This window comes from Lissotriton vulgaris, chromosome 3_1, assembly GCF_964263255.1.
Source record: "Lissotriton vulgaris chromosome 3_1, aLisVul1.2, whole genome shotgun sequence".
In the NCBI taxonomy this organism is placed as follows: domain Eukaryota; kingdom Metazoa; phylum Chordata; class Amphibia; order Caudata; family Salamandridae; genus Lissotriton; species Lissotriton vulgaris.
Genome location: NC_141689.1, coordinates 1,108,921,774 through 1,108,933,782, shown reverse-complemented (window position 1 = coordinate 1,108,933,782; position 12,009 = coordinate 1,108,921,774). Strand labels below are relative to the sequence as shown.

The following is a 12,009-nucleotide window of genomic DNA, read 5'->3' as shown; positions in this document are numbered from 1 at the left end:
GGTATATCTGCCAATATTATTTATTTAATGTTCTAAATAATCAGGACCTTTAGGGTTGGTGTTGTGAAGCCTTAGGGCTCCATGGACCACAGGTTAAGAACAGCTGTGCTAGAGATTCCAGTGATCCAGAACACAATTGATGCAAAGAATTTTGTATAAATATCACAATAAACTCTGCAACGTTGAGTAAGTAACTAAAATGTCCCCTTTATGAAGAACAATGAAATGTCTTTTTCCAGACGAGCAGCAAACAACAGGAAGTAACAGGAGCCTGTATGCAGATTACTGGAGTATGGGTCGTTCTCTTTCTGGACTTGAAAGTAAAGAAAGAGCAAGCATTTGCTAGTGTTTCCTTTCAGGTTTGAAAGATTTAAAGGCCGTTTACCGCTAATGCAATAAGTCAAGAATTAAGACATTAATAGTGCCTATGTCAGGGACGGCTCCTCCTGTGTGGCGGAGTAGCATTGCTCCACTGGTCAAAGTCCATCACAGAAAAATAAAATGATATTAAAGCAATAGTATAATTTTATTTTTCTGTGAGGGGCGTTGGCTGGCGGAGCATGTGTGTGGAGCGGGGCTGGGCCATGACAGGAAGGCGTGGTGGGCGCTTAGTAGTGTTCATGTAAATTTGGCCCACCGTCTTGAGCCGGCCAAACAGACATGCCCATATCTATGTCTCCAACCCAGCTGTGTTCACAGCCAGGTTGGAGAAAATCAGCAGGCTCCGAGGCAGTGTCCAAGCGGCAGACCAGGCCACTCGGACCAATCCTGACAGTGGTCTCATAGCATGAGAGCAGCGTCTGGATTGGCTGGGCAGCCCTTGCCTTCCCAGGGACTGCCAGGAGTGAAGCACGAGGCTGCTGTTGGCGTCGGAGCAGCGATGGTATGTTTTTTTTGTTGTATATTTTACTTTTACCCTCATTCCTCCCTTTCCTTCCCCTTTCACCCCCTCCACTTTTGTTGTGCGGGAGCCCCCACTGCCTCTCATCTTGCAATATATTCTGATGCAAGCTGATGTAATCTTGTATTTATGTTTTTTAAAATTTTTCATTGCAGTGGCAAAATGGCTGGAGGGGGTGGCTACATGGATATGCCGCATTCACACAATGTAAGTATTGTTCAATTTCTTTAAGAATCTCCTGAGGCAGTTTTGTTGCTTGATTTATTCTACGTAGAGGTATATAGTTATGCATAGTCAAATACTCTCAATTGATGTTTGTTTAATTTTTCTTTAAGTCCTACTATGTTCCTGCTTTTTGTAGGCAACAAGGAAATTTTACGAAAAATGTCCTAGAGTGTTAGTATTTCATCAAGATGTCCAGTTGGGTATTACACGCCATTTTCACTGTTTATCACTTTATCAGCAGCAGCTTTACGTGATAGATAAAGTGACTAGATAAAAAATTAAATGCTACCAAAAACTGCAATGCACACAATTTCATGCAGGTCTATAATTCTGTAGTGGATCTAAGGGCCATATGCACTTTATGTACTTCTCTACAAGTAGCTACACGTTGATGTTCTCTTTTTTGGTGACCAGAAAAGTACTGACACCAGCTTGCAGGACCCACGAATCTCAAATTTAACATCTTTGAATTTAACACTCGTGTGTAGAATCTTGGCACAATACTGCAAAATACTCACCTGCACAGTTTTAATTTAGGACATATCTGCTCCCACCCTCCTTCTTACACTTCACTTCCCATTGTTAGCCCTCTCCTCATTAAGTGATAAATGAGGAGCCTGAATGATGGTTTCCAGTAATGAATACCTTAGTTTTTACTCCTTAGCCAACTACTGGTGAGGAGGGTTATTAATATGTACTGAAATGAATGTTGTACAATTCTGTCTTTAATACCGCAAGCATTGATAAAGCCAGTAGGTCTGACCTTGGCACACCTGCAGTGTTTTGCAAACTTATACAGCAGAAATGAAAAGAAGTAAAGCAACAGTGTCCCAGTGTAAAGGTGGTGAGCATATGCTTGCAAAATAAGAAGCTAAAAAATAAATCATTGCAGCGCACAGCTATCTCTGTGTAATATTGTCCATTCCTTATCATTGCTTAACATTCCAAAATGGTCACCATATTTAGGAGCCTCTTGAAGGGAAAAACAGTGATGCACTATACACAATTTAATTACAAGATGGCCATCTGGTAAAAATAGCACTGTTTGGCTATCTAAGAATGGCATTTTGCATACTGTGTTGTTGTACCAGGGTGGAAGGCATGTTGGGTTTAAACATGGTAGCTATCTTGAAAGGAATATTAAAGTATTGACAACACCATTCAAAGATGACTTGCTAAAACAGTGGTCCCGTTGATGCTTGCAGCACACTGCAAATGGCAGTGTGGTGATCACGCTGCCTGGTAGCACTGTGTGGGGAGCTACCAGACCTGCCAAGAAAAAGAAGCACTGAAAAAGGCACACAAAAAAAATAAATGAAAGAAAAGATTTCAAAAGATAGCTGCCCTAGCAGTAGCTGCATGTTTAAGGCGCAGTTTAAGCAGAAGTATGGCAAGTGACCAGTCCGGTAAGTACTGTATTGGGAACTCCCAGACCCCCCCCCCAAAAAAATTTAAATGACAAAGCCAGTAGTTCGTGCCTTCAACATGAGGACACAGATCTATTGGCTTTGTCTATACTTGCTTTCTTCAGCCTACTGAATAGCCAGAATCTTTCCAAGATGACCTTCCATGCATGCCTGGGGAAGTACAGACCTCCATCTTGGAATTCATTTCGGTCAATGTATAGAAAAACAATTGCAAGATGGCCACTGTGCATGACCACACATGCTCGCACACAAATGGCCATCTTGCACTGATTTTTTTTTATAGGTTGACGAAAAATATTTTAATATGGTTACATATGCGTCTACACACACAGCCACACATGGAAGGCCATTTTGGATTGATTTTTGTTAAATTATAACAAAAGCCAGCGGAAGGCGGCTGCAGGTGCGTGCACATTAGTGGTAATGAATGAACAAAAGGATTTTTTTAATTATACTTTATTCTTAAGTTAACCTTTTTTGTATGTGTGTTTTTGTTGGGGACTGTGCTAATATTTAAAATGTGTCTTATGCAGCAGTGTGTATTATTCTAACTCAAATTTTATATGCAAACCCATTGTAAGGAAATTAAAAAGGACATTATAAAATGTGCTCTTCTCTTACAGTATTATGATACTATAGAGTAGTTTTAACAAAATATTTATAAAGAAAGAAGATAAAGTACAAGGTGGAATGAATAGTGGAATTTATTAATGACAGGGTTTTTTGCTTTTATCATCTTTATTTTCATACACTGGGGATGATTCATTGATGGATGTTTGCATCTAATATGGGCCTGTAAGGGTGACCTTGTCAGGTGTGCAGATTAATGCTCTTAGAGCAGCACTGTCATTGTGAAAGCATTTTCTTTTTTTTTTACCAGTGTTGTGCTGCACTTCTATTTAGATTTTTTATTTGTTTAGGGAAGGTAAATATCTTGCAAATGAATTCAGCACTGCATATTGCAGGAAATAATTCACTGTTGAGCGTCTTTTATCTGAACTGTGAGTTTGAAACCACTGTCACATATTCAATAAGAAGATTAATCTGTGTAATGTAATATATGTAAAGCATGTGAGCAAATAGCCAGAAGCTAGCAGCGTGTTGCAATGTATGTCTGCTGAAGTACGGTAATAAGGAAACAAAGTTTTGTAGTGGAGGGGCGGAGATGAAACAGAGTATGAAAAGTGATGCACTTCATTGGAGTGTTAAAAGAGAAATACATAAGTAGTCCTCTCACATTCTGTCTGGAAAGATGCAATGCTCCAGGGGTGGAATAAACACAAGAATAGAGGGGTAGCCATTTAATAAGGAGCAGGCCACAGAGCCAGACAGAAAGCCATCCACTCATGAGCAAGGGAGAACTCAAACGCCACTCGGTGTGTATTGTATTTTTATCAATAGGTCTTCTACAGCAGGCTGCTCAAGTTGTCTGTACGGGAGACCTACATTGCACTGACAAAGAAAAGAGTATTTTTTAAAAAGAAAGAAAGAAAAGGAGGCAATTTTAAACTTTAAAAAGTGGCCCACCAACCCTAGCACTGAAATATGCTTCTTTTTTGGTGGATGTGAATGTGGATTAGGGAAGTGCAACCACTCGAAGTGCAACGCAAATATTGGCTGAAATGGGCTGACCCGTTGGCCCTTGCTGTCTGCTGATATAGGCAAAATGTAAATGACACTTTAAAAGAAAAGTGGAAGAAGAGGGCTTACTAACAGCCGTTCTCTATCTGTAATAATTTTGTATTCATGATTTTATTGTAAGACATGAAGCTTGCAAGGCATACCTGCTCTATTTCCGACCTAAAAATGAAATGTTACAGTATTTATGAAAACGTTCGATTGTTTTGCATTTTGCAGCTCAATAAGCATACCCATGAAGAAACTGAAAACTGTTGGTAAATAAGCTCAACATTGAAAAAGTAAAATTTTGATTCGCTGGACAAATCAGCTGAATTTAAGATATCAATAGCAGCTCACCCATTGGTGAGAGCTTCAGTTGCCACTGGACCCCAATACAAATAGGCCCTAAAACTAAGTCTATCTGCTTTTGGTAATATTATAAATAATCAATTTTCCTCGGCTGACTGAGAAAGTGGTCTATTAGAATTTACAGTCTTTCAGCATTCCTAAAATCAACTTTACTTCAGTAACCGTCTCACCTCACACAGCTTTGCTTCCTCAGGAAAATCGGGATGAACCATAAAAGTAAACCCTATTTCTGTTCGTCACATTAGAAAAACACCATTGTTCAGAAGTGAAGAAATGGTTATTTGTTTTGAAATCCTTAAGGTGATTTTTAAATTGAGTTTTCATTTTAGCAGGTAATTGTTCCAGGAATGATCTTTTTCCTTCATTGCCTTGCAATAAATGATGCAATTTCGACTGGATGGCACTCAACAGGAATGACTATTTGTGGGCTGGTCCGCTCTATTACCGAATACTGCTACAAAGCCAGTAACTAAACAGATAGTCTGATCTATATTCACTAAGTGTATATTTTAGACATCTTCCCCGTCAGCATAATTCCCTTTCCTAATAGGTAGGTTTAAGTGGCTCCAATAACACATATTGGATATAAATGTCAGAAAAGTGTTCAAACATACCTCCATGCACCAGCTTACCCACGGTGGCTAGGTAGACTTGTCAAAGTGCATCTCAACCGAGGAAATGTCTGTATGTGTACATTGGAGGAACAAGCGGGCTAATGTTAACCCTTTACAAAGAACCACATTTTAACAAAGGAAGGCAGTTGATAATAAAACAAGAGTGGTTCAGAAGCAGCCTTAGTGGAGTGTAATAATTGAGAGATGACTAATATGAACAGAGCAGGCTGTAAGCTGCAGGGGTAAAAGAGGGAAAGCCTAAAGATTAAAGGCAGAAGTTTGCTCCTTGTGGTGGAGGGAATGACTGTAGCGAATTGCAAAGGGGAGATGAGACTAGAGGTGGGTAACAACAGAATTGGCACCTACTCTAGGAACAATTAACATTCAGATTTTTTTTCAAATCACCAATATCAAACTGCACCTATAAGCAAGAGTACAGTCTAAATGACGAGCTGTTATTCATCACAAATCATGAGAGACTGGACACAATGAGATCGAAGGGTCTTGGCACAGGTTCTGTTGGAAAGTGAACAAAATGACAAAGATGTCGCTTCTCATAGTAAAGAAATTAAAACTGACTGGTAGGTGGGTTCAACAATTTAATGTAAACCAACAAAATAAAACAGTTCAAGACATTTTATCAAACTCTATGACACAAATTTATTGTCACCGGATGCATACATAACTAAGACAAACGTATTGGACCAACATAAAATTATAGTATAGTCTCCGATTACTAAAGTAAATATGCTCATTGTATTCTCAGAATATTGAAAATTAATAAAGCACCTCGCCCATACATTTCACCACTTGCTTTTATATAATGTACTCCCTGAAGTAATCTGGTGGTGGGACTTAACATTTTTTTTAATTAGAGCAGTCAGTCCAGTAATGTCCAAGATAACAGTATTTATCTTTGCTAAGCAGTGTAAAGACCAAAGTAACAACAGATGATTAAGACCAATCGCCTTACTGAATTTAGATGTTGCGTGGTTGAAGAAATGATCTATTATGATTGAGCCAGTCATTCCCCACCTGAATGATCAGGATCACTCAAGATTTAAGCAACAGACAAGACAGTGACAACACCAAACTGTATTAGACATAATAGAAAAGATAAGAATACTGCCCCTTCTAACCCCCTAAATACTTAGAAAGCATTTGACTGGTTGAGCTATAGATTCTCAAACATCTTAAACAAGACATGTAGGGTTTGGTCCTTGTTGCCCTCTTGTTTGCTGCATCAGTTGAACCATTCACAGAGAAAATATGTTTATTCTCTCTTATTATCTGTAAATCGAGGACCCAGATCTGAAGTAGCAGCAGCAGGGTCCTTCAAACAGGACTGGAAGTGAGGCTCACAATATACTGGATGTCGACACACAAAGAAACATGGATGTAGCAAAAAGAGAATCTTCATATAAGCACAAAGGAATGTTAACATAGCACAAAAATTGCAAGACATCAGTCCAGCATCAGCATTGTGAGAACCCATAACGAGCTTGGATTCAGTTGAAGCTTTGTTCTCTCAGGCTCGAAACCCTTCGCTTATTCAATCTGTGCAACTTATCTGATTGTCTCTGGGGGCTCACAAACTCTCTTGAAACAAGAACATGCCCACTTTTGAATTACCAAATTTCAGATTGAGGCTAACCCAAACACACCTTCTGAGGATCTGCACCTACCTTATGGAACTCTGTTCCGATCAAACTATGAATGACTCCTGACACAATGCCTTTCTGGAGAGGATTTAAGAATTTCCTGTTTCAGAAGATACTTAAGCAACAATCTGACCTACTCTATCATTCCGATTGTCAATGTGTCTGACTTTAATCTTTTGGGGTATTTTTCTTGATTAACTATTTGCTTGCCCCGTTTCTTCTTGCCCCTTCTTTTCCATAATTCCTTACCACTCTCTGCATCTCCCCCTTCCTAATATCCTCTCCCATTTTCTATTTTAATACATCTTGCTGGGCCACATGCCTTTTAACCTTCTCTTTCCCACCTCAGTTTCACACCCTATCCTGTTTGTCGAATTTAAATTGTTCTTTGTAAACATATTGCTCATATGGAACTACGGTTTTGTGTAAGGCATTCAAATTACCTTCTAGTGCAGTGGCACTGTACACAAATACACAAACAGAATATATTGAACTATAAATGGGCAACAGTGAATTACAGGGATATTTACACCAAGGGGTTCTGAGTGGCATGTAATAGCTCAAGTTGTCTACAAATGTGACTCAGAAACCAAAGGTGAATAACATCCCCCTAAGACTGATTTTACCCATGTATAATTTATGTTATGTATGGCCCTCCCAAATCGCCTATCCTTTTTTCAACTGTTACGCAAAGGAGTCCTTCTCTCTGTCCCACATAAAACAAGCGTTTGCAATTCAATAGGTGCCGCATTTATGCAAGTTTGAGCTATTGGCATTATAAATGACAATGCCTCTTATTTGTTTTAAAAACAAAAATAAAAGGCATTGTTATTTGAAATGTCAATAGCTCAAACTTGCGTAAATGCGAGACCTATTGCATTGCAAATGCTTGTTCTATTGGTTAGGGTGTGGCCCAGGATCTTACATTTTTTGAAAAGATTTTGCTTGGGAATAACTTTGTAAATGATGCAGATTGCCAGCTGGTGGGGGAATAAGGAGAACCTTGAGTGTGTGGGTGATGTTCGCACATTTGCATTGTCCTGTGATCAATGCTCTATGGAACTTCGCTTTTAGTTTGGTGTGTTTTTGTTTGTAGTCTGACTACAAAATTACTCCCTCCAAGTTTATACGAAAAAGAGCCGGCATCAATGAGTGGCAATAGTAATTTGTGAGGAAAGGTTTGATCTTGGCGAAGATGTTGATCTGCTACTAGGTGTTTCATCGTGCTTTAGGAAAGACTCCTAGATCACATTGAAGGCAAGCAAATTGTTTTGACAGAAACAGTGACGCTGCGTTGAATTGGACGAGTATCAAATATTTTCTTGAAGATTGCCACTGTTAATGAGAACAAAATCAGGTCTGTATGGTTCAGCTTTAGGTACATTGCTGCCATCCACATTTGTGTGGTGTCCTGGAAGGGCAGTAATCCCTGAATGTTGTTTGTTGGTGTTAATTAACATAACAGTTGTGTGTCAACTACATTCTGCTGTGCTAGTAGGACGATAAAGGACGCTAAATGACTTAATATATAAACGGAATCACATTTGTGCAGGGATTGAGCATTTTGGACTTTGTGGTTGGCTGTGTTAAAAGAATATTTGGAGTAGTCTATATGTACTTAGTGATATCTCTTTGTCAAGATGGTGTTAGAAAAACCATATGATGGATAAAGATTTCGAGAAGACCTTGATGGTTGATTGTTTTGAAGAGCGCTCAGAGATCAAAAAGTATCAGAAGTCCGCAATGCCTCTCTGAACTTTAAAACGTATTTTCGATAAAAGGGTGAGTTTGTAGAGTGCTGCATTGATAGCCATTTAGAAAATGTGAGAGTCCATTGTTTAGTGTTGTATTGCCACAGCTCATTTGATGTTCTTGCCATGTAATTGAATATGGATGATGGACTCGTGATTGAAGAGACCACCAGTGTCAAGGTTGAGTAGAGGGGGCATGTAAATAGTTTTCAATAGAAAGGAGAAGGTACTGGTACAAAGAGAGATGTTGATAATGGGAAAAAGGGCAGTTGGAGCGATGGACTTGAGGGTGGGAATGGCAATATAGTCCTTGTTTAAGGTGGCCTGAAAAGATTAAGAAAACGGTGTACAGATCTTCTGAGTTAAGTGTGTGAAAGAAGTTCTGGGAGGGAGTATGCATGGAGGCATGCATAAATTGCTCAGGTAAGTGTTCATAGAGGAGAATATTATTAAACATGGTGTGTTTGGTGGTTAAAAGAGTGATACACATTAGATTATTTTCTTTTTATCTGAAATTGGGATTAGGTTGTGAGTGAGTTATTGTAGTGATTGTTTTCAATAAGCATTGATTGAAGGTACTTGGGAGAATTGGAGCATCAACACATTTCTTGAGTTTCCTGATTATTTCTATGGAGTTAAGGTTTTAGGTGTAACAAGGGTCATTGGATTGGGGTTTGACAATCTTTTTGAGGTGATGTAGGGCTAACTTGAAGGCGACTGAGGGTGGATTTAAAGGGGTTGTTTTCATGATGATAAAAAAGGCTTCCTGAGGTGGAAGCATAGTGGATGTCAATAACATTTTTTGTTTCACAGTATTGCGCTTTCAGTGGAGAGTGCCCCAGTTGTATGGACCTTTGCCCTTGCCTGTCTAATGTACTATCGCCAACAATGTTTGTTACCTCCTATAATGATGTCTTGTTGTATTTCAGCAAGTGCCTCTGCTATTGCATTCATCATGTACCTTTTCTGCCCTGTATTACAAGAGTATATTATTCCTTATCTGAATGAGGGAGGCAATGGAAGGCCATCGTTACTTGCCCACTGCTGTATTATTTTCTCCTGTGTTCTTTACTTTGACGTTTAGCAACCACTCATGAATTGTTAGAGCAAGAGGCAAAATATTGTCTGTAGAACCATTTGGATTTCAATCTTGTCCAATCTTCTTCATTAAGTAGGTGTATTAAAGCAAACATATCCCATCCTCTAAAGACATCAGGTTAAGAATCACTAGCTGTTTAGTCGAGCAATTAGGACCTCTTACGTTGAGACTAATTACTTTGACCATGCTTTTTAAGGGGTGTGGAGTTGCACATCATATTTTGGCTTTGCTCTGTGGCTGAGTGGGTCCCCTTTTGCTTTCCTAATTATGATGTTGGTGTCCACACATTACTTCCACAACTCTTCCATTTTAAACCAATGAATAAGTCTTTTAGCAAAGTAATTAGCCTACAGTCTTAAGTCTCCTACAACTCTAACAAATCCTGTGAGTATTTGAACTCAAACTGTCCTTTTCAAGATTGTAGTAAAGTGTGTTGTGTATGCGGATATCTTACCAATTACTGATCAGTTATCTAAATAACTAGCTTATGTTGCACGAGGAGCGTCCTATGACCCGGTAGTGGCTGTCTTCTCTGCTTTCTGAGAGTTGGTGCAGTTTCTCATGTATATGTGACATTTGTTCCTGGAATTGGGCTATGGCTTCACTATTCTTCTTCGTTATAGTTGCCCACAAGGGTCTCCCACAGTTTAGTTTCTCTGATCACAGTTTTCCATCTGTTCCCAGGTCATTGCGGAGTCACTGTGTAGGGGTCTGCTTTTTTCCTCTGCTTCGCTTGGTGATTTTAGTACCAATGAAGCTTTCTTCACTGATTTGACTTGATATAGTCTCTCATGCCATGTAAATATTAGCCTGAAAGAGTGTCCCTATCTGTACTCGGCTTGCTTTAATGGAAATCTCAGTATTTTCTCGTAGGCTCTGCATTTCTTAAAGATTGCCACCAATAAGTTTAGGTTTAGCTTTATGTGGTAGCCTTCAAATTATATTTCTCCTTTTTTTGAGTTGCCTGTATGATCCCTTCCGTAATTTGAAACCAGAGTACTCTGTGTGTCCTGTCAAGTTCTATTGTTTCTGAACCATCAATTCGGAGGCAAGATTCAAACAGTTTTGCGACATATTTCTCAAGATCCCTGCTCTCATCTACAATGGTGCTCCCCTGATCCCTATATTGTTTAGCCATAATCAGTCTCTAACTCTTCTAGTTTAGCCTTGAGGGCAATGTTTTGGTCCAGTATATACAGCAGTTTTTATTTCACAAATTAATATTCTTCTGATCAGTTGTCATTTGACTTTTATAAATTGATTACCCTTTCTTCTACCACTCTCTTTTGTTGTCCGATATAGTGCATCTCTGATTTCAGCCTGTTCCTAAATTAGTTTAAGTTTTCATGCAGGCTTTTGAAACGTTCTTCCAAAAATGGTTTTGTTATTGGCACTTTGGCGCCTTCGGATTGCAATGTTGGAGACTTATCTCTTTTGGAATTGGGATGCAAAGTCCCCTATTCTTTTCATTCTCTTGTAATTGCGGTTTAGCTAGAAGTTCTTTGATGAAGCCTTATTTCATTCCCTTCGTTAGCCATGATCGTAGTTCACTTATACTGTCTTTATGCCACAGTGTGAGTGTTTATTTATTTAAAAGTTTAATATAGCACGAACAAGACCCTTACGGGTATCAGAGCGCTTTACAGTAAAAGTGTATAGGTATAACAACTCAATAAAAATAAGCAGAACCATAAGAATAAAGTCAAAAAGCTAAATAAAGGAACAAGGCACAGATCGAGCATTATGACTAACAGAGCGCATTACAATAAATGTGCATAGGCATATCAAAACAATAAAAATAAGCAGGAACGTAAGAGTAAAGTCAAAATGCTTAATACATGAAACACAGGGTAAATCAAACATTATGGATAAGCAGGACCATATAGTTTGGCAGCAAGGACAAACATAGATAGAAGGGAAAGTCAGATAAGGTGCAAGACCGAACCGGTCGGTATTGAAGGATGATGGTAGACCATTGATGATGAAAAAGTCACAATGAGTAGAATGAAGCTGTACATAAAAAAGATAAACATTCGATTGGTAGGTAAGCTAAATGGAATAGGGGATCTCCACTGTCAAGTCAAGCAATGTTTATGTAAATGTTGCCATGAGGATGCCTTTTACTTCCAGCTTGAAGGAAGGGGTGGAAGGGTTCTGTCTAATTTCTGGTGGCAGGGCATTCCAAATCCTGGGTGCAATTCCTGAGAAGGATTGATTATAAGTTTTTTCTTCTTGAATTTTTGTTGTTTCAGAAGGAAGTTTTCCGCACTTCTTGTTGATCTTGATCCTCCAGATATTGTGAGTTTTTGTGAGCCAATCGAAGGGCTGAATTTCCAACAGTT

At 39.0% G+C, this 12,009-nt stretch overlaps 1 protein-coding gene across 3 annotated transcripts in view; it reads left to right on the top strand.

Moving 5' to 3' along the window:
* The window catches only part of NFKB1 (nuclear factor kappa B subunit 1), a 398,216-nt gene that overhangs the window by 69,967 nt on the left and 316,240 nt on the right, over positions 1 to 12,009 (top strand). For all 3 annotated transcript variants that reach the window (XM_086961580.1, XM_086961582.1, XM_086961581.1), the window contains exon 2: positions 1,057 to 1,108. In XM_086961580.1, coding sequence (XP_086817706.1) covers positions 1,064 to 1,108 — 45 coding nt within the window. In that variant the 5' untranslated portion in view covers positions 1,057 to 1,063. The remainder of the gene's footprint in view (positions 1 to 1,056; positions 1,109 to 12,009) is intronic.